Source organism: Lithobates pipiens, unplaced genomic scaffold, assembly GCF_037356315.1.
Source record: "Lithobates pipiens isolate NorthernLeopardFrog02 unplaced genomic scaffold, aLitPip1_a1.2 Scaffold_22, whole genome shotgun sequence".
NCBI lineage: Eukaryota > Metazoa > Chordata > Amphibia > Anura > Ranidae > Lithobates > Lithobates pipiens.
The window spans coordinates 36,837,154-36,860,327 of NW_027507784.1; the positions used below are offsets into that span (position 1 = coordinate 36,837,154).

General features: G+C 44.8%; 1 protein-coding gene across 1 annotated transcript in view; it reads left to right on the plus strand.

The window, feature by feature from the left end:
- Positions 1-458: 458 nt before the first annotated feature.
- Positions 459-23,174, plus strand: part of TRIM72 (tripartite motif containing 72) — a 29,992-nt gene continuing 7,276 nt past the window's right edge. The window contains exons 1-7 of the mRNA XM_077447337.1: positions 459-596; positions 2,603-2,647; positions 6,443-6,840; positions 10,090-10,185; positions 13,840-14,070; positions 17,171-17,193; positions 21,637-21,755. Coding sequence (XP_077303463.1) covers positions 6,445-6,840; positions 10,090-10,185; positions 13,840-14,070; positions 17,171-17,193; positions 21,637-21,755 — 865 coding nt within the window. The 5' untranslated portion in view covers positions 459-596; positions 2,603-2,647; positions 6,443-6,444. The remainder of the gene's footprint in view (positions 597-2,602; positions 2,648-6,442; positions 6,841-10,089; positions 10,186-13,839; positions 14,071-17,170; positions 17,194-21,636; positions 21,756-23,174) is intronic.

The following is a 23,174-nucleotide window of genomic DNA, read 5'->3' on the forward strand; positions in this document are numbered from 1 at the left end:
CTGTATATCTGTCTACCTATAGAAGTCTCGGACTCTGCCAATTAACCTTGCTTCTACTTAAGGGTGTCCTGGCCCTAACCCTCTATCCTACCATTCTGTTTAAGGGACAATAAATCTCTTTTTGCATTCTAAAAGTGTCTGGCGCCCACCTGTTCATCTTGCATTACACCCACCATGCCTTGCAACCCACACTACACGGAAGGATGTCAGCTGTCCGTAACTCTGGAGGTCACCATTAGGCCTCGAGGGGACCGGGACTTTGCTACAGAAAGAACACAAAACTTATCATTCAATGGAATGAAAATTGTCATGTTAGTTTTGGCCATTGATTTAGACAGAGGGTCAGCTGGTGAGATGGAGGGACATGGTGAGTGTGTGTGATGTGACAGCTGCCTCTATCTGTCCCTGCGTTCCACAACCCTCAGCTGTTCCCGGACAGTCAGAAATAACTGGGTGTGGGTGGAGGGGGCTGGGCATTCTTATTACTGGGCACTGGGAGCCATAGCTACACCTCAACTGGTGAGTGACCTCAACACTGCTACTCAGGGTCTACTACTCAGTGCCTGTCCACTTGGAGGGAGTCCCTTCTGGTCACTGTAAGTCTCTCTTTCTCCTGGTCATTTTATCTTTTTCCCACTCCTGGTTAGTGCCTGTCCACTTGGCTTATGTCTATTCCAACCAGTGTCTGTCTCTCTTTTCTGATCTGTCTCTCTCTCTCTCCTGGTCAGTCCCTCGCTTTATCTCCCCTGGTCAGTCTCTCTTTCTCTCTCTCCGGGTCAGTCTCTCTCTCTCTCCGGGTCAGTCTCTCTCTCTCTCTCCCGGTCAGTCTCTCTCTCTCCCGGTCAGTCTCTCTCTCTCCGGGTCAGTCTCTCTCTCTCTCCGGGTCAGTCTCTCTCTCTCTCCGGGTCAGTCTCTCTCTCTCTCTCCCGGTCAGTCTCTCTCTCTCCCGGTCAGTCTCTCTCTCTCCTGGTCAGTCTCTCTCTCTCCGGGTCAGTCTCTCCCCTCTCTCTCCGGGTCAGTCTCTCCCCTCTCTCTCCGGGTCAGTCTCTCTCTCTCTCCGGGTCAGTCTCTCCCCTCTCTCTCCGGGTCAGTCTCTCTCTCTCTCCCGGTCAGTCTCTCCCCTCTATCTCTCCTGGTCAGTCTCTCTCTCTCTCTCCTGGTCAGTCTCTCTCTCTCTCTCCTGGTCAGTCTCTCTTTCTCTCTCTCCTGGTCAGTCTCTCTCTCTCCCGGTCAGTCTCTCTCTCTCTCCTGGTCAGTCTCTCCCCTCTATCTCTCCTGGTCAGTCTCTCCCCTCTCTCTCCTGGTCAGTCTCTCTCTCTCTCCTGGTCAGTCTCTCTCTCTCCTGGTCAGTCTCTCCCCTCTATCTCTCCTGGTCAGTCTCTCTCTCTCTCTCTCTCTCCTGGTCAGTCTCTCTCTCTCTCTCCTGGTCAGTCTCTCCCCTCTCTCTCCTGGTCAGTCTCTCTCTCTCCTGGTCAGTCTCTCCCCTCTATCTCTCCTGGTCAGTCTCTCTCTCTCTCTCTCTCTCTCCTGGTCAGTCTCTCTCTCTCTCTCTCTCTCCTGGTCAGTCTCTCTCTCTCTCTCTCTCTCCTGGTCAGTCTCTCTCTCTCTCTCTCTCTCTCCTGGTCAGTCTCTCCCCTCTATCTCTCCTGGTCAGTCTCTCTCTCTCTCTCTCTCTCTCTCCTGGTCAGTCTCTCCCCTCTCTCTCCTGGTCAGTCTCTCCCCTCTCTCTCCTGGTCAGTCTCTCCCCTCTATCTCTCCTGGTCAGTCTCTCTCTCTCTCTCTCTCTCTCTCTCCTGGTCAGTCTCTCCCCTCTCTCTCCTGGTCAGTCTCTCTCTCTCCTGGTCAGTCTCTCCCCTCTATCTCTCCTGGTCAGTCTCTCTCTCTCTCTCTCTCTCCTGGTCAGTCTCTCTCTCTCTCTCCTGGTCAGTCTCTCCCCTCTCTCTCCTGGTCAGTCTCTCTCTCTCCTGGTCAGTCTCTCCCCTCTATCTCTCCTGGTCAGTCTCTCTCTCTCTCTCTCTCTCTCCTGGTCAGTCTCTCTCTCTCCTGGTCAGTCTCTCTCTCTCTCCTGGTCAGTCTCTCCCCTCTCTCTCCTGGTCAGTCTCCCCCCTCTATCTCTCCTGGTCAGTCTCTCCCCTCTATCTCTCCTGGTCAGTCTCCCCCTCTATCTCTCCTGGTCAGTCTCTCTCTCTCTCTCCTGGTCAGTCTCTCCCCTCTCTCTCTCCTGGTCAGTCTCTCTCTCTCTCTCCTGGTCAGTCTCTCCCCTCTCTCTCCTGGTCAGTCTCTCCCCTCTATCTCTCCTGGTCAGTCTCTCCTCTCTCTCTCCTGGTCAGTCTCTCCCCTCTATCTCTTCTGGTCAGTCTCTCTCTCTCTCTCTCCTGGTCAGTCTCTCTCTCTCTCCTGGTCAGTCTCTCTCTGTCTCCAGGTCAATGTCTGTCTCACCTGCTCATTGTCTGTCTATTGTTTCAAATATGTTGCTCCCAAACCAGTGTGCTTCTCATCCCTACAAGCTGTCAGCACACAATTTTCATATTCGCCCCCCCCCCCGCCCCCCCAAGTCTATTTTATGTCAACTCTGATATCCCTAATCTTCTTCTCTTCACAGATTGTTAGCTCTGTGACTCTGTGGACGCCATCAAATAATTTGCAGGTATGTTGTTCAATTATATTCTTCACACCACATGTGGATGACTGTCTGATTTCCTCACTCTGAACCATTAGGAAGTAGACAACCAGCCTACTGTCCAACAAACACAATCCTTGTCAGTGACTTTGCCTAGGCTGATGTGATGTCATCAGTCTGCTGCAGGCAGGAGGAAGCATTTCCTCAGTCTCCTCTCCCCCAGGAATCAGACTGCAACATTGTAACTTTATAGCAATTCACAAGGTGAGAGGCTGCCGCAGAGACTTATCAGTGCCAGACATTTGTAAGCACAGAACTGGCATCTTAGTTGAGGAAGTAGACGATGACCCCAGGCGATGCCAGAACAAAGATGGCCTTGTCTTTCTGGAGAGAAAAGCAGATGAAGCTATTGTCAGAGGAGGGCTTGTGATCTAAACCTACCTATCTACATAGAAATGTTACACTGACACATTACTTAGCATGCCACACTTAACATAAAAATCATATATATAATGAGTATAAAAGCAGATGAGTTGTGGATTGGTTTCCAAGTTTAAAGAGTCATAACTTGCTCCTCTCCTCTGACATTACCCTCTCTGGCATGTCCCTGGCTTTTACTGATATCCTATTTATAGAGTTCAGATCCCTCCCAAAATTCTTCTCGTGTATAGCCAGGGACGTCTTCATATCTCTAGAGTTATGGCTGAATGCTCTGCAGAGCTGGCTGATCCTGGAGCAACAGTCTGCAGAATTCAGGGCCATTTATTAAAACACAGTACGGAATGTAAACAGCAGATCATTTCTGAGACAACCTGGTCCTCGATGGGTAGGTCTCCCTGTACTCCCACCACTTTTTTTCTTTCCAAGCCCCTCGATGAACCAAAAAAGTTCATGGGTGTGTCATATGACCCCCTCCCAAAGAGGAAAGACCTTTCCCGACCACCCGGGGTGAAAAGCTATTGACAGGGGCTAGGCACTATGGTCCAAGTAGCTGAAAGGCCTGGTGGACCCCCTGTCCTCATGGCTGGCTGAAGCCAACCACCAAGTCTTGTGGAAGCTCTCCAGAAGAAAAAGGATCCTTGCCAAGGCTGGGGAGGAAGGAATCTAAGGGTAACACATCCTCCCTTTAGACTTTAGGGTAGGCCTGACACCCTGTGGAGTGAAGAAAGAAACAAAAATAAGTGCAGTGACATACATGTGAAGAAAAATAAAGTGTCAGTGTATGACACAATGGCTAGGCCTTGCGGTCTCCTAACAAAATTTGTCTTGGCCAAAGGGTCTAGCCCATGAGGTGAGGGGCAGAAAAAAAAAAGCATTTGCTGTCATGGCAAGGGCGATTTCACACTGTGGGGTCCCAAACCCATAGTGCTACTCCGGCACCCCCTGGGTTGGTTCAGGGGGCCTTTGACACTGCAGGCCCTCTGCTTCCCTGAGCAGGTAGTATCACTCAAGTCAGGAGGCAGTTTCCCCCTCAGGAATTCTCCACACCAGGGAATTACATGCGACCTCCACCTTAACCAGGGAGTGCTTAATTCAGTTTCTTTGCCACAGGGTAGATCCCTCAGCCCCACTAATAAGACTAATCAATGTGGCTCAGCTGACACTTGTTACTGAAGCCAACCACCAAGTTATGTTGAAGTTCTCTCAAAGTAAGGTGATCCTCACCAAGGCAGGGGGGGAAGGAACCCTAAGGGCCACGCATCCTCCCCCTAGACTTAAGGGTAGGTCTGTAGACTCACACTCTATCATCCTGTGAAGTGAAAAAAAGAAACAAAAATAAGTGTAATGACAAACATGTGAAGACATGGCTAGGCCTTGAGGCTTCCTTACAATATTTGTCTTGGCCAAAGGGTCTAGGTGAGGGGCAGGAAAAAAGTGTTTGCTGTCATGACAAGTGCTATTAAACACTCTGGAGTCCCAAACCCATAGTGCTACTTCAGTGCCCCCTGGGTTACCACTGTTATGGGGCACTTGACACTGCGGGCCCTCTGCTTTCCTAAACCTCAGCCTGACCAGGTAGCACCACTCAGGTCAGGAGGCATTGAGCCCCCCAGAACCCTCCACACTAGGAAATTACTAGCAACTCCCACCTTAAACAGGGATTGCTTAATTCAGTTTTTTTCCCCATGGAGTAGATGCCTCAATCCCACCACTAGGACTAATCTATGTGGCTCAGCTGACATTTTTTATTGGCAAACATGCAATTCAAGCAATAAGGATGACATTTTCCAATGGGGACATCTGTTATGGTAACAACTGTCATAGGGGAAAGGTATCTTCTTTGAGAAAACATAGCCGTGCAGGAATGTAAATCTGCCAGAGCATATATATACTGTGTGTGTGTGTGTGTGTGTGTATATATATATATATATATATATATATATATATATATACTTTGTCATTCTTTCCCATAATCCCCTGATATTGTAATCTTTTGGTGCTGGTCTACTGGGGGAAACCCAACACTGATTCTCAGAATTACTTTACAAATGAGAGCCGGCATTGAGAAGGTGAAACAATTTCCTTACCGGTGTCCTGTCGGATAGTGTCCCCCGTCGGATAGTGTCTGCTGTGTACTGCGCATGCGCAGTACACAGGACGAGCAGGTTCCGAAAATACCCGAAGTTGAACGGGGCCTGCGCCGTGAGTCCAGGTTCTAGCCCCACCATCCAAGTGGACATAGAGTTAGGATAAAAAGAGCAGAGTGAAGCGAGGCCATGCCCTGAAGTGTGGCGAGGGGCCCTCTAACTATGTGCAGCCCTATGTCCACTTGGATGGTGGGGCTTGCACCTGGATTCACGGCGCAGGCGCCGTTCATCTTCGGATATTTTCCGAATCTCCTTCTGCTCCGTACCGCGCAAGCGCTGCGCCTGCGCAGTTCAGAGCGGACACTTTTCGATGGCCGGACTATATATGTCACAACATCGGCATTAATTCTTCTTCCAGTTTGAAGTCATTTATACCATACATGAAGGTGTTTTTACAACCCATATAACAGTAATTAGTAAGTATGTCATATTTTAATAATAATTATTGTTATAAATGTATTATATTTATTATATATTATAATTATTAATAAAAAAATAAAATAGGGGTGTACTCAATTTTAATGCCAGCGGTTTAGACATTAATGGCTGTGTGTTGACTTATTTTGAGGGGACAGAAAATTGACACTGTTATACAAGCTGTACACTCACTACTTTACATTGTAGACAAGTGTCATTTCTTCAGTGTTGTCAAATGAAAAGATAGAATAAAATATTTATAAAAATGTGAGGGGTGTACTCAATTTTGTGAGATACTGTAATGGCAATATTAATAATAATTATTATTATTATTATTATTAATATGATTATTAATACATTTCATATATAGACAATATTTAGTAATACAATAATAATAAGATAATAGTATGATAATAAAATAATTATAATAATGATGCTGTCTGTGTCCTCGCTGGAGAGCTATGTTTGTCCAGATGGCCTTCATCATTCAAAAAACGATAAAAAAAAACAACAAATTTTAAAGTTGTCAATGCAACAAAAACAGAAAAAATCTTCCAGTGGGTTGATTTCTGCCCCCTTTGGAGAGAATTTCTCACTTCCTGTTGTGTCTCTGGGTCAGGTAGTGAAGGGAAATCTCCCCAGGGGGACACAATCAGCAAATAAAAAAAATAAAAAACGACAGGGGGTTAAAGATCCTAATCTATGCAAAAAAATGCTTTTGATACCTTTCAACAGTTTTCTACACATTTGCCTTCACAAGAACAGTCACCTGCATGTTGGATGCATGTTTGATGTGTTTCCAATGTCTTCTCTCCAGCAATGGCGAACCCTCAGCTTGTGCAGGGCATGCAGAATGACCTCACCTGCCAGCTCTGCCTGGAGCTCTTCCACTCCCCCATCACCCCGGAATGCGGGCATACCTTCTGCCAGGCCTGCTTGACTGAGTCCCCCAAGGGCCAGGATCAGGATGGTTCCATTCTATGTCCCACCTGCCAGGCCCCGACCCATCCCAAGACTCTTCGCATCAACCGTCAGCTGGAGAATCTGGTCCAAAGCTTCAAGCAAGTCCCTCAGGGCCACTGCCTGGAGCACCTGGACCCGCTCAGCGTCTTCTGCGAGCAGGACAAGGAGCTGATCTGCGGGGTGTGCGCCTCGCTGGGCAAACACAGGGGCCACAACATCATCACAGCTGCTGAGGCCCACACCAAGATGAAGGTAATACTCAGAAACTTACCACAGGTTATTTAGAACCACAGTGAAATAAAGATGAACTCCAGGTAAATAACTGAATACACAGATAAAATACAGCAATCAGCCATAACATTACGACCACCCACCTAATCTCGAGTATGGCCCCCTTTTGCTAAAACAGCCCTGACCCATTGAGGCATGGATACCAAAGTAACATTCTCATGAATGGCAGGACCCAAGAACATTGCCCAAATCATCACACATTGCTGCCGCCGATTTGCCTTCTTCCCATACTGCACCCTGGTGCCATCTCTTCCCCAGGTAAGTGATGCACACACACCCGGCCATCCACATGATCTAAAGGAAAGCATGATTCATCAGACCAGGCCACCTTCTTCCATTGCTCCGTAGTCCAGTTTTGATGTTCATGTGACCATTGTAGAAGCATTTAGCTGTGAACACGGGTCACCATGGGCTTCACAGTACCATACACAACAAACTGCGGTGACCAATTTAGCTGCTTTCACCACATCAACTTCGTGGACAACATGTTCACTTGCTGCCTAATATACCCCACCAATTTTCAGATGCCATTGTAATGAGATATTTCCTTAACCTGTCAGTAGTCATAATGTTATGGCCCATGTGTATATAAATGAGAGCTTTGTTACCTGCAAAAGGATCTGAGTTTCTGTCCATCCAATTCATATAACTCCTCTGCATTGATTTATAAAAAAAAAAAAACAGTGTACACCTAAACCACCTCATATTATATCATTCACATTCCCCACACCCCCTATCCCCATAGAAAAAAATAAAAGTTAGGTGTATACACAGTAAGGCCTACTATCCCTGATTATAATTGTCATGCTGCTTACCAGTGTTACACTGCTGTATTCTCCACAGTATCTTATTTCTTGTAGTAAAATCCCAGCCTATGTTTTTTGTCTCTAGTTAATTTGGACCCAGCCTTGCTCATTAAAAATTGTCATGCTGCTGGCCAATATTGCACTACCATATCATCTGCAGTCTCCTATTTCCTGTAATTAAATACCTGCCGGTAGTCTCTATTACATTTTGGCCTATTTTCTCAGATTAACACTGTACTGCTACTGACCAATTTTAAACTGCTGTGTCCTCTGCACTCAATCTTTGTAAAGCCACATCCTTTGCTCTTTGTCTCTAGTAAATTTGGGCCTAGTCTTGCTCATTAGAAACTCTCCTGCTTTTGGGCAATTTTACACTGCTGAATCCTCTGTAGTATCCTAATTCTTTTAGTAAACCCCCCCCCCCGGTCTGTGCCATTTGTCTCTAGTACATATGGGCTGAGCCTCTTGATGCTTAACAATTTTACACTGCTGCATCATCTGTGGTGCCTAAAAGTGGTATGTAAAGAAATACCCTCTACCTGCTTTTTTTATTTATTTTTTGCATTGGACCAGCCCAGCTCTCCATGAGTTTTATTGACAGTAGCCTATTAGCCCTAAAATTTACATAATTTCACAACACAAGTCATATCTCCCAACTTTTTCAGGTGGGTACAAGGGGGACCTATTAGCAAAAGTATGCAGGTAAAGGACACACAACCTGTCACGCCCCCTTAAAGTTAAAATTAAAATTAAAATTAAAATTATATGGAAAAAAAAAAGGGTTGGCTAAACCCACAAGTGCTTTATTACCACTTCTATTCCTTTATATTGGCTTTTGAAATGTACAATTGCAGCAATTTAGAATTTGGATGAAAGGTTTAGCACTGGGAAACACTTTTTGAAAGATAAAAAGTGTATTTTATATACAACTATATAGATCAGACCAAAATGAGGGAAAAATGAGGAGGAATGAGAGACAGAGGGACTTTGTTCTGAATCAGGGACAGTCCCTCGAAATCAGGGACAGTTGGGAGCTATACACAAGTCGCCCTCCCCCATAGAACGCAGTGGGATTTGTCTCTAAATTCTGGTTTACCAAACCCTGGGTGAATCGAGCCTATACTGATTACCCCAATCATTACCAATCAGACATTACATTATATTGTTAACAGTTTTTTTTCAAAGTGACATTAAAAAGACAATAAGAGTAAAACATAAAGGGTAAAATATACATATATATATATATATATATACAGACAGTCCCCGAGTTACAAACATCCAAGTAACGAACGACTCCTACTTACGAACGAAGGTGGTGTGACGTCACTGCCAGCGGCTTGCGCTCCACACTGGTCCCGGATCCCGCCGAGTAACCATCTTGCAGCGCCGGACACATCCCACACTGCAATACTGCATGGTCACAAGAGCCCCAAATAGCACGACTGCATGCGCAGAAGCACCCGGAACATCCCACATCACTGCACAGGCTGGAGTTACACTTGTGAAATGTACTGTTCCAACTTACAAACAAATTTTATGTAAGAACAAGAAACCTACAGTCCCTATCTTGTTCGTAACCCAGGGACCGCCTGTATAGTGCACACACTGAACTGCTACACTCTATACCCTGTGCTATACACTATATTGCCAAAAGTATTGGGATGCCTTCCTTTACACATCTTAGTCTGTAGAGTTCAATATTGAGTTGGCCCAGCCTTTGCAGCTATAACAGCTTCAACTCTTCTGGGAAGGCCGTCCACAAGGTTTAGGAGTGTGTCTATGGGAATTGGGTATGGGTATCTAGGGTTTGACCATTCTTCCAGAAGAGCATTTGGAAGGTCAGGCACTGATGTTGGATAAGAAGGCAAGCAAGGCCCATAAAGACATGGAAGAGCGAGTCTGGGGAGGAGGAACTTGACTGGCCTGCATAGAGTCCTGACCTCAACCCAATAGAACACCTTTAGGATGAATTAGAGCGGAGACTGCAAGCCAGGCCTTCTCATCCAACATCAGTGCCTGATCTCACAAATGCTCTTCTGGAAGAATGGTCAAACATTCCCATAGACAAACTCCTAAACCTTGTGGACAACCTTCCCAGAAGAGTTGAAGCTGTTATAGCTGCAAAGGGTGGGCCAACTCAATATTGAACCCTACGGACTAAGACGCCATTAAAGTTCATGTGTGTGTGTAAGGTCAGATGTCCCAATACTTTTGGTAATATAGTGTATGTATACAATGGGAGCTCCTTGTTTGTAAGAGTGTTGGGCAGGTGGCATCATTGGAAGAAAGATTTCATTTTCTACCCCTACACAGCTACGTTGTCATTTCCAGTGTGACCACAATAAAGGATTGTCTGGTGTGATACTTGTGCATATTTTATTAGCAGTATATGTGTTTCTTGCAGAGGGAACTCCCCCAGCAGCAGGTCCTCCTGCAGGAAGCTCTTCTTCGGAAGGAGAAGACAGTGGCCGTTTTGGACAGACAGGTGGCTGAGGTGCAGGTACGTCTCTTCAACATGACCAGCGATCAGAGGAAACCCTAAAACTCATCAGATCATCACTAAAAGGGTCTTCTAGGAAGGTGGACAGCCATGGCTTGATAATATGACATATACTGTTATATACTGTCATATATTGTCATATACTGTACCTCCATAGACCCAGCAACATTATAGGCTTACCTTGCTATTGTCACACAACTGGGTGGGCTTTGGGTGCAGTGCCCTGCGCCAGGAACCCACCCTTTTTTGAAGCCTAATAGGCTTCTTTGAATACACGCTGGGCTTCTGATTGGGGGCGGGGGGCGGGGCTCGGCTCTTTAAACTGGGAGGAGGGGCCATAGTTCCCTTTTGGCTCTAATCACGTGCTTCAAAAACAAAACACCCCCCCCCCCCCTTGGAATCCAAGTGTCCGGCGCCCTGCATGTAGATCAGGGGGCTTGATGCATGAATAGATGGGGGGGCAGGGGGGGCACCTGCTCCTAATGGACGGGCCGCCACTGCCTGTAGGTACAAGTTAAAAAAATCAAGAGTTGCCGGCCACCTAACTGTAAATATGCATCATGTTTTTTACGTTAAATTCCAGTTTCCATTTTTTTAAGCGGCTGGCTTTCAGATAAAAGTGATCCCAGCGGCGGATTCACCACGGGATCACTTTTATAGGCAGCGGGAGAGGTGCCCCCTTCCACCACTTAACGAAACGCGTCGGATTCAAGAGTATCAGAATTTACTGTATGTTCACTGGTGGCTTATATGTTAATGTACTTTCCATGTTTTTATGATATTTCATAATTAATATTATGTATTTTGTATCTTATTATACTTTTTTTATTTGATTCTTGCCTTAAAAGTCCATTTGAGGGGTTTTTTGTTTTTGAATTCTATTAAACGGAATTGAATTCTATTATTCTATTATCCAGGCACTAAATAATGCACAAAATTGTCGTTCATACAAATTTCTATCCTCCCGCCACTTGCCGTTTGTTTCAGGGTTCACCGGACCTGTCGGTAAACCTGGAAGCGACCCAGTCCAGGAAGTGAAGTGAGGCCAAGCGACCTCCGACGTCACTTCCGGTTCTCTGACATTTTTTTTTTCTTCTTAACGCTAAAATTACATTTATTTTGCTTTTAAAGGTAAATGTGAGATCTGGTGTGTTTTTGACCATACCCTGTTTCCACGAAAATAAGACCTAGCGTGATTGTCGGTGATGGCTGCAAAATAAGCCCTACCCCCCAAATAAGCCCTAGTTAAAGCCCTTGTAGGTCTTATTTTCAGGGTAGGGCTTATTTTCGGGGGAAACCGGGTAGGGCTTATTTGGGGGGTAGGGCTTATATTGCAGCCATCACCAACAATCAAGCTAGGTCTTATTTTCAGGGGGAACAAGGTAGATCTCTCAATAAAGAGGACCATTTCTAATACAAGGGGTGTGTACATTCTTTGTAATAAGAATAAAAGTGATAAAAAAAAAAAATGAAAAGGACAGTGTAAAAAAAAAAAAAAAATAAGTAAGAAAAATAAAAATGGAAAGCGCCTCATCCCTCCGAGCTCGCGTACAGAAGTGAACGTGTATGAAAGTTGCGCATGCATGAATAATAATATGAAAACGGTGTTCAAACCACACATGTGAGGTAGAGCTGCACGATTCTGGCTAAAATGAGAATCACGTTTTTTTTGCTTAGAAGATAGATCACGATTCTCTCACGATTCTCGTGGCGTAACATCATCTTTCACATTAAAACAAAAAAAATTGCGCTAACTTTACTGTTTCGTTCTTTTTATTTATTGAAGTGTATTTTTTCCCCAAAAAACTGCATTTGAAAGACTTCTGGACAAATACAGTGTGACATAAAATATTGCAGCAATTGCCATTTTATTCCCTAGGGTCTCTGCTAAAATTATATATATAATGTTTGGGGGTTTCCAACTAATTTTCTAGCAAAAAATATTGATTTTTAACTTAAGAAAGAAGTGTCAGAAAAAGATTTAGACTTTAAAGCGGAGGTCCACCCTAAAGTGGACCTTCCGCTCATTGGAACCCTCCCCCCCTCCGGGGCCACAATTGGCACCTTTCAGGGGGGAGGGGGGTACAGGTACCTGTACAGTACAGGTATCTGCACCCACTTCCGGCCTAGATTCTGCAGAAGGCACGCCCCTTTCCGCAGAATCTACGCCCCTTTCCGAAAGTCCCCCGCTGCCTGCTGGGAAACACACGGATCCCAGAGACAGCGGGGAACGTCCTCATTGCGCAGCGCGACTCGCGCATGTGCAGTAGGGAACTGGGAAATGAAGCCGAAAGGCTCCACTTCCTGATTCCCATACCCAAGATGGCGGCGGCAGCACCCGAGAGACGATCGAGAGATCGGCTTCGGGTGCCGACATCGCGGGCGCGCTGGGCGGGTAAGTGTCACTATTTTAAAAGTCAGCAGCTGCAGTATTTGTAGCTGCTGGCTTTTAATTAAAAAAAAAAACACGCGGAGTCCCGGCGGACTCCTGCTTTAAGTGGTTAAACTTCCGGCATTTACACTTGAAAGCTTGGCAGACTGCCCAGATTATTTGTTTACACAAGAAGTTCTATCCCTTTGATCTAAGAAGTAAGAGTTAGTTACAATGTTTCAAGTTCTAAACTTGGCAGATTGCCCAGGATGCTTTCTTTTGACAGCTGAGTGAGCAGATAATATCTTTGCGCTTGTTTATATGAAAGAATCGCCTACTCTCAGCGGAAGAGATCGTCAGAGCGGGTGAATCGAGATCGCGTTTTTTTTTTTAACGATTAATCGTGCAACTCTAATGTGAGGTATCGCCGTGATCGTCAAAACTAGAGAAATAATTCTAGCGTGAGACTTCCTCTGTAACTCTAATGTAACCTGTAAAAATGTTGAAAATGTTGCCTATGGAGGTTTTTAAGTACCGAAGTTTGTTTCGCCATTCCACGAGCGTGCGCAATTTTAAAGCGTGACATGTTAGGTATCTATTTAATCGGCATAACATTATCTTTCATAATATGCAAAAAAAAAAAATGGGCTAACTTTATTGTTTTGTTATTTATTTAATTCATTAAAGTGTATTTTTTTTATTTTTTATTGCGTTTGAAAGACGGCTGCGCAAATACAGTGTGATGAAGTATTGCAACGACCGCCATTTTAATCTCTACGGCCTCTGCTAAAAATAATATATAATGTTTGGGGATCCTAAGTAATTTGATAGCAATAAATACAGATTTTTTTTTTTTCTTGTAAACAACAAATGTCAGAAAAAGGCCTGGGCTTAAAGAGGTTAAAAGCGGAGGTCCACCCTAAAATAAAAAATCCCATTAACATACTCATTAACATTAACATATTAACATTTTTTTTTTTTTTTTTTTAGGGTGGTGCTCCGCTTTAAATGAATAATAATATAATAACGTCTCATCTTAATGAGACACAATGTACAGGGATAGGGGCAATTGTAGACATTCAGGATGGACTGGTGTCTTTATTCAGCCTCACCAATTATGTAGCTATGTGTATTGATGAGTACAGAACTGCATTTTTTTTGCACCTTCTATATCTGCCTGGAGTGCATTTTTTTTAAGCCCAATCAAGCTCCACGGAATTTTCCTCCTCCCAGAGTCCTCGGGGTCTGTGTTCTTCGTATCTGACCATTTTTCTATATCACAGGACACGGTGAGCCGCTTTAAGAAGAATGTGAAGCAGCAGCTGAGCATCATGCGCTCTTACCTGAACATCATGGAGACATCTCTGGCCCAGGAGGCGGACAAGGCAGAGCAGAACGCTACCGCCGCCCTTGTGGGGGAAAGGAAGAGCATGGCCCATTATGTGGAGCAGCTGAGGCAGATGGAGGGAGTCCTGAAAGACGTGGAAGGCCAGGAGCAAACCGAATTCCTGAGGGTAAATAATTCAACAAACAATGTCATGGAGGGTTATTTGCAGCTATATGAGCTGATGGAAAACTGGGGCAGTTTAGCTGCAGTGAAAACTTTTTTTTAAGTTTTAGAGGTAGTGGGGGATGGAGTTCTCACTTATTGTGTCCCCCATTGGTGACATTCCTCCTCACTTCCTCTATGTGTGTGGTCAGCCGGCACCCTGTATGTAGATCAGGGGGCTTGATGCATGAATGGGGGGGGGGGCATGGGGGGGCACCTGCCCCTAATGGACGGGCTGCCACTGCCTGTAGGTACAAGTTTAAAAAAAATCACCACGTGCCAGTCACCTAACTGTAAATATACATCATGTATACGGGCAGGGCCGTCTTTAAGGCAGGGCAAAAGGGGCAGCTGCCCTGGGCCCTGTCATTGTTGTGGGGCCCAAAGCAGCTACCTCATACTTGCCAACTATCCCAGTTTAAATTCCCTTGTGCTTTGAAGTTTTAGTCCATTGCTGTGTCCCGATATCTCAGTGTGAAGTGCTGGTACTAATGCTGCTCAGCTCTGCCCTATTGTTGTGTACAGATGATTCACCTGCACACCCTGTGTTTACATGTAAATAACCTTCATTCATATGTAAATATCGCCGGCATTCATATGTAAATAGCTGAGGCCGGTGGCATTGAGATGTAAAAAAGGTGGCATTCATATGTATATTATGCCCCCCCAGCAGTGAAGGAGATGATGTGCTGTTGCTATAGCAACCAGTGAGCAGTATTACTGTATAGTCATCTCTAGCAGCCAATCAACAAACAGAAATCATGTGCTGTAACCTCTAGCAACTAATCAGTGAGCCGTAATGTGTGCTGTAACCTCTAGCAACTAATCAGTGAGCCGTAATGTGTGCTGTAACCTCTAGCAACCAGTCAGTAAGTACTAATTATATGCTGTAACCTCTGGCAACCAATCGCAATCACTGCCCGATCTGATACAGTAAACTGATTTTAAGTCTAGCTGCTATTTATTGTATCTCTCAGAGAAGGGGGAGAGCGAAATTGCATGGGGGGAGGGGAGCCCCAAGAAATTTTTTGCTCAGGGTCCAATCAATATTAAAGATGGCCCTGTATACGGGTATTATACTCCATTGGCCCGTGTCTCCTACCTCCCTTCTATTCTAGCACTGTGCCCCCCCCCCCCCACACCTTCCACTGAAAGCCATAGTTCCTTCCACCAACCCCTAAGTCAGAGAGGCAAACAGCCCCGACTGGTGCCGCACAATCGACACTGACTCATCAACTCTTCGTCTGATTCCTGATTGTCTGTCGGGTTTTCCAAGATACAGACGGCCGTGCCAGGAACGTTCCCCCCATGCTGAAAACTCAAACTTGAGCCAGATTAGTAGTAGTGCAAAAGATCAGACGACAATACAGAAGTTGACCAAAGGGTGGCGGTAAACGGCAGAGAAACCCACACGATTTGGTGAAAGTTGGCTGAAAAAAAAGTCCTGCCGTATGTATGCAATACAAGTTCACGGACGACGCCCTTTGGACAGAAATCCACGGGAAAGTTTGTTTGAAGTCCGATTACGTGTACGAGGCTTTAGATGGAGTATGGAAGGGTTAAGCCTCATACACACGCGATCAGACTTCAAACAAACTTTCCTGTGGATTTCTGTCCAAAGGGTGTCGCCCGTGAACTTGTATTGCATACACACGATCGGACTTTTTCAGGCATCTTTCACCAAATCACGTGGGTTTTTCTGCTCTTTACCGCCACCTTTGGTCAACTTCTGTATTGTCGTCTGATCTTTTGCATTGGTTCTGAGCATGCGTATTTGTACTTTGTACAAAAGTCTGATGGTTTTGTGTACACACGATCAGACTTTGCTCCATCGGACTTATGTTGTCAAAAAGTTTGTCCGTTCGCACAGCCAACAAAAGTGAGATGAAAACCGAAAAAAAAGATGGAGCGTACACACGGTCGCATGTTTGTTGTCAAAAAGTCTGATCGTGTGTACGGGCCTTTAGAAGCTCTGTCAAGTTCTAAATGCTGTTGGAGTGTGCCCATGAGTGCCACCTTATCAGTGCCACCCATCAGTGTCACCTATCAGTGCCTCATCAACCGTGCTGCCCATCAGTGTCACCTATCAGTGCCGCCTATCAGTAACACCTATCAGGGCCCATCAGTGCCATCTTATCTGTGCCCATCAGTGCCGCCTATCAGTCCCAGCCCATCATACAGGGATCAATGCCCCCTCCTCCTCCATCATACAGAGGTCAATGCCCCCCTCCTCCTCCTCCATCATACAGGGGTAAGTGCCCCCCTCCTCCATCATACAGGGATCAATGCCCCCCTCCTCCTCCTCCTCCATCATACAGGGGTCAGTGCCACCCCTCCATCATGCAGGGGTCAGTGCCACCCCTCCATCATACAGGAGTCAGTGCCCCCCTCCTCCATCATACAGGGATCAATGTCCCCCTCCTCCATCATACAGGGATCAATGCTCCCCTCCTCCTCCTCCATCATACAGCGATCAATGCTCCCCTCCTCCTCCTCCATCATACAGGGATCAATGCCCCCCTCCTCCATCATACAGGGGTCAGTGCCCCCCTCCTCCATCATACAGGGATCAATGTCCCCCTCCTCCATCATACAGGGATCAATGCCCCCCTCCTCCATCATACAGGGATTAATGCCCCCCTCCTCCATCATACAGGGGTCAGTGCCCCCCTCCTCCATCATACAGGGATCAATGCCCCCCTCCTCCATCATACAGGGGTCAATGCCCCCCTCCTCCTCCTGCTCCATCATACAGGGATCAATGCCCCCCCTCCTCCTCCATCATACAGGGGTCAATGCCCCCCTCCTCCTCCTCCATCATATAGGGGTCAGTGCCCCCCCACAATGCCATGTCTTAAAGGGCAAGGTACAGGTACATTAATATGCCCGTCCATGCCATTCTGCTGACGTGAGCCGGTCGGCAAGTGGTTAAATATAACGCCAGCTGCCTGAATTAATGGAGACGGTTATTTATATCTCAGTCTCTGATTTCGCAATCTGATGATGATTTACAATCAGACATTTATACTCCTCATTCTGATCTTCTGTATTTGTTTTGTTTGCAGAAATTCTGTGTGGTGACATCTAGGTAAGATACAGAAAAGAATCCGCATTTTATATGTGAAACCAACAACTCTTCCGCTGTTGTAGGGCTACAAGTCTCAACATAGCTGATGTAGATGGTGTATTTCCCCTTTAACCACTCTTACTGCAGAGAACACTTTCCTTTAGTAAATGTTAAATCTCCTTTTCCCCTCATCATTGATGTTCCCTTGTCTTTTGTACACCCCTTTAACTGTAAAGAACCCCTTCCTATAGCAAAATGAAACTTCCTTTTCACCTCATCATCGATGTTCCCTTGTCTTTTATACAACCCCCTTATAGTGGTTGTATACGCCCAATTTTATCTTTTACCTATAGGTGAGCTTATAACAAGGCTTACCCATAGGTAGTGGAAATATCTCCTAAACGTGCGCCGTTCAGGAGATATTTACCATGTAGTGCACCGATGATGTCATCAGCACATGCACTGTGACGAAACGCTCCTCTGTGCTGTTGCTTCCTGAGCGTGTGCCGTGACTGGCGGCTCCGGCTGCGCATGCGCGGGAGTGACGTCTCACAGCTTTGGCTAGTCACACAGCCAGAGTTCGAAGCCTTGTGGGGGGAGGGGCAAAGATGGATGCTTCCTGCAGCGGGGTCAGCGCAGGCTTTGTTTGCAGGTAAGTGCTGCATAATGGGCTAGTATGCAATGCATACTAGCCCATTATGCTTTTACTATGCAGGGTTTGCAGGGAAAAAAAAAAGAGGACATAAAACCCATCAGGGTTTACTTCCTCTAAAACTGTAAAAAACCCTAACCTAGAGCAAGAGAAAATCTTCTTTTCATTTTATCATTGATGTTTACTTGTCTTTTGCACATCCCTTTAACTGTATAGAATCCATAGCTCCCAACTGTCCCTGATTTTGCGTGACTGTCCCCGATTTTGGGTAAATGTCCCTGATTTTAGGGGACTGTCCCTGATTTTGCGTGACTGTCCCCGATTTTGGGTAAATGTCCCTGATTTTAGGGGACTGTCCCTGATTTTGGGTAACTGTCCCTGATTGCGGGTAACTGTCCCTGATTTTGGGTGACTGTCCCTGATTTCAGGTAACTGTCCTGGATTTCGGGTAACTGTCCCTGATTTTGGGTGACTGTCCCTGATTTTTGGTAACTGTCCCTGATTTTGGGTGACTGTCCCCGATTTTGAGTAACTGTCCCTGATTTTATTTTCAATATTTTTATTGAGAAATATATATGCAGATTACAATTCAAAGAAGTAATCGTGAAAAAAATGTCGTTAACAATATATAATGCGATATTGGTACAATCATTTTGGAAATATAACAAAGGGGGTAAAAAATAGTGAAGAAAAGGTTAGGACGTTAGCAGTACAAAGTCCAAAAGATAAGGGGGTCAGCACCTCGTTCCAGGCACCCCAAAACTGTCCCTGATTTTGGGTCACTTCCCTGATTTCGGGTAACTGTCCCTGATTTTGGGTGACTGTCCCTGATTTTGGGTAACTGTCCCCAATTTTGGGTCACTTCCCTGATTTCGGGTAACTGTCCCTGATTTTGGGTAACTGTCCCTGATTTTGGGTGACTGTCCCTGATTTCAGGTAACTGTCCCTGATTTTGGGTAACTGTCCCTGATTTTGGGTCACTTCCCTGATTTCGGGTAACTGTCCCTGATTTTAGGTGACTGTCCCCGATTTTGGGTAACTGTCCCTGATTTCAGGTAACTGTCCCTGATTTTGGGTGACTGTCCCCGATTTTGGGTAACTGTCCCTGATTTTGGGTCACTTCCCTGATTTCGGGTAACTGTCCCTGATTTTGGGTGACTGTCCCCGATTTTGGGTAACTGTCCCTGATTTTAGGTGACTGTCCCCGATTTTGGGTCACTTCCCTGATTTCAGGTAACTGTCCCTGATTTTGGGTGACTGTCCCTGATTTTGGGTAACTGTCCCTGATTTTGGGTGACTGTCCCTGATTTTGGGTAACTGTCCCTGATTTTGGGTCACTTCCCTGATTTCGGGTAACTGTCCCTGATTTTGGGTGACTGTCCCTGATTTTGGGTAACTGTCCCTGATTTTGGGTGACTGTCCCTGATTTTGGGTAACTGTCCCTGATTTTGGGTCACTTCCCTGATTTCGGGTAACTGTCCCTGATTTTAGGTGACTGTCCCCGATTTTGGGTAACTGTCCCTGATTTCAGGTAACTGTCCCTGATTTTGGGTGACTGTCCCTGATTTTGGGTCACTTCCCTGATTTCGGGTAACTGTCCCTGATTTTGGGTGACTGTCCCCGATTTTGGGTAACTGTCCCTGATTTTGGGTCACTTCCCTGATTTCAGGTAACTGTCCCAGATTTTGGGTGACTGTCCCCGATTTTGGGTAACTGTCTCTGATTTTGGGTCACTTCCCTGATTTCGGGTAACTGTCCCTGATTTTGGGTGACTGTCCCCGATTTTGGGTAACTGTCCCTGATTTTGGGTGACTGTCCCAGATTTTGGGTAACTGTCCCCAATTTTGGGTAACTGTCCCTGATTTTGGGTCACTTCCCTGATTTCGGGTAACTGTCCCTGATTTTGGGTGACTGTCCCTGATTTTGGGTAACTGTCCCTGATTTTGGGTGACTGTCCCTGATTTTGGGTAACTGTCCCCAATTTTGGGTAACTGTCCCTGATTTTGGGTCACTTCCCTGATTTCGGGTAACTGATCATGATTTTTGGGTGATTGTCCCTTATTTCAGGTAACTGTCCCTGATTTTGGGTGACTGTCCCTGATTTGGAACAATGTCCCTCTTTCCTCTTCATTTGTCCCTCATTTTTGAAAATTTTTGGTCTGATCCATTTAGTTGTATATAAAATACACTTTTTATCTTTCAAAGAGTGTTTCCAGTGATAAATCTTCCATCCAGCTGCATTTCTTAATGTCAAAAGCCAATATAGGAAATGCAGTGGTAAAAAAACAAAACACTTAAACCTTTAACTAATCTTCTTTATTTTTTTTATTTTTTTTGTATAATTCTCCTTTAACCACTTCACCCCCGGAAAAATTTTACCCCCTTCCTGACCAGACCACTTTTTGCGATTCTGCACTGCGTCGCTTTAACTGACAATTGCGCGGTCGTGTGACGTGGCTCCCAAACTAAATTGACGTCCTTTTTTCCCCACAAATAGAGATTTCTTTTGGTGCTATTTGATCACCTCTGCGTTTTTTTATTTTTTGCGCTCTAAACAAAAAAAAGAGCAACAATTTTGAAAAAAACACGATTTTTTTACTTTTTGCTATAATATCCCCCAAAAATATATAAAAAAAACGTTTTTTTCCTCAGTTTAGGCCGATACGTATTCTTCTACATATTTTTGGTAAAAAAAAAAACAAAAAAAATGCAATAAGCGTTTATTGATTGGTTTTAACAAAATTTATAGCGTCTACAAAATAGGGGATAGTTTTATGGCGTTTTTATTTTTCATTTTTTTTTTTTATTAGTAAAGGCGACGATCTGTGATTTTTATCAGGACTGCGACATTATGGCGGACACATCGGACACTTTTGACACTATTTTGGGACCATTGTCATTTATACAGTGATCAGTGCTAATAAATGCACTGATTACTGCATAAATGACACTGGCAGTGTTAACCACTAGGGGGCGGTGAGGGGGTTAAGTGTGTCCTAGGGAGTGATTCTAACTGTCGGGGGGGGGGAGGGTCTACTACTCACAGGACAGCGATCACTTCCCTCAATGACAGAGAGCCGTGATCTCTGTCCTGTCACTAAGCAGAACGGGGAATTGCTTTTTTTACAAAAGCATCTCCCCGTCTACCTCTCCGTGATCGCAGGCACCTGGCGGTCATCGAGTCCGCGAGACCCGCTGTCACGGAGACCGTGGCAGGCACGCGCGCCCGCAACATTGCTTCTTAAAGGGGACGTACCTGTACACCCTTTTGCCTACCAGTGCCATTCTGCTGACGTAAATCGGCGCGCGCTGGTTGGCAATCAGTTAAGGGGGCGTGTCCTATGCCTACATACCTTTGCATATAGGTGTCCTTCATTCCCATCTCAAAAAAGTTGGGAGGTATGAGAATCCCTCCCTATAGCAAAAACAAAATCTCCTTTTCACTCCATCATTGTTCATTTGCCTTTTGTACACCCCTTTAACTGTAAAGAGCCCCTTCCTATAGCAAAGTAAAAATCTTTTTCACCTTATCATTGATGTTCCCTTGTCTTTTGTACAACCCTTTAACTGTAAAGAACCCCTTGCTATAAAAAACAAAACATAAAACATAAACATAAAATCTCCTTTTAATTTTATCAGTGATGTCCCTAATTGTCTTTACACAGGACTTGTATTGAAAAGGTAATTTGTTACATCATTCCCGTGATATAATACATGTTATTAGCATGGTAGGTTGTGCTGAGACTTGTAGTTCCAGCACAGTCGGAGGATCGCCGCTCTGACAGCAGTATAATGCGGAGTTCTGTTATCAGGTTGGGTAAGATTCTATCTGAGCCTCCTCTTCCCGGCCGTCTGGATATTCAGCTGCCAATCATCTCCGACGAGTTCAAGTTCCAGGTGTGGCGGAAGATGTTCCGGGCGCTGATGCCAGGTAAGATTCAGGGAGGGGCTTCGGAGAGTGGGACGCACCTGATTGGCCCACATTACACACAACTACTAATAATAATCCACTACTGATTCAGGAATTCCATGCTCATTGATGAGTCCAATAGCAGACCCCCCGTCACACACAATCAATGGGGTGCGACTTTTTTTCACCAAATGTAGACATTCCAGGGAATTTTGACGTAAAATTCGTTTCGTTCCAAATTCATTTTTTTTTTTTTTTTTTAACGATTTTCGACAAATTTGGCAATTCAGAAAATCCGAATTAACGAACACCTGTGTAACGAAGTTTCCCGAATATTCGTAAATCCGAAAATGAGAAAATGTGAAATAATAACGAATAATAACTTAACCATTACTAACTATTAAATTCTAGGTGTTGGAATTTCCTTTCATATCGAATACGAAGTTACTAATTATCCGAAATAAGGAATGCCGTATCTAAACAAATGGAACTAATAATAACAAATAAGAACAGTAATAATTAAAACTTTTTATTATTATTATTTATTTATCTATTCCATTTTTTTAGATGTGGCATTGGTTATTTTGGATAATTTGTTACGTCCGCTAACAGCAAAATTTGAAAGGAAATTCCAATACCTATAATTTTATAATTAATTATTATTAGTTCGTTATTCTTTCAAATTTTCTTTCTTATTTTCGAATTTCTGAATTTTCAAATTGCAATCATAACGAATGACCCGAAAAAAGCCCCAAAAAAACAAATGAAACGAAAACAAATTTTTTTAGCAGTGCACATGTCTACAGAAAATCAAGGTTTACAAAGTATCAAAATGAACTGGTACCTGGCTGCTGGTACCCCAGGGCATCTTCCAGTACCATAGCAGAACTCCAGCTCCTCTGCCCAGGGGGCGCTCAGGGAGTGCTGCTGTAGCCTTGACTTTTCTGACTTCTGAGGCAGGCCACACCCCCATTTTTTTTATTTTATTTTTTGTATCTAATGCTGGCATGTTTTTAGCCATTTACACCAATCACTGTCCCACAAAAGAGCTTACACTCTAATGTCCATTTATACCAATCACTGTCCCGCAAAGGAGCTTACACTCTAATGTCCATTTACACCAATCACTGTCCCGCAAAAGAGCTTACACTCTAATGTCCATTTACACCAATCACTGTCCCGCAAAAGAGCTTACACACGAATGTCCATTTATACCAATCACTGTCCCACAAAGGAGCTTACACTCTAATGTTCATTTATACCAATCAATGTCCCGCAAAGGAGCTTACACTCTAATGTCCATTTATACCAATCACTGTCCCGCAAAGGAGCTTACACTCTAATGTCCATTTACACCAATCACTGTCCCGCAAAAGAGCTTACACTCTAATGTCCATTTACACCAATCACTGTCCCGCAAAAGAGCTTACACACGAATGT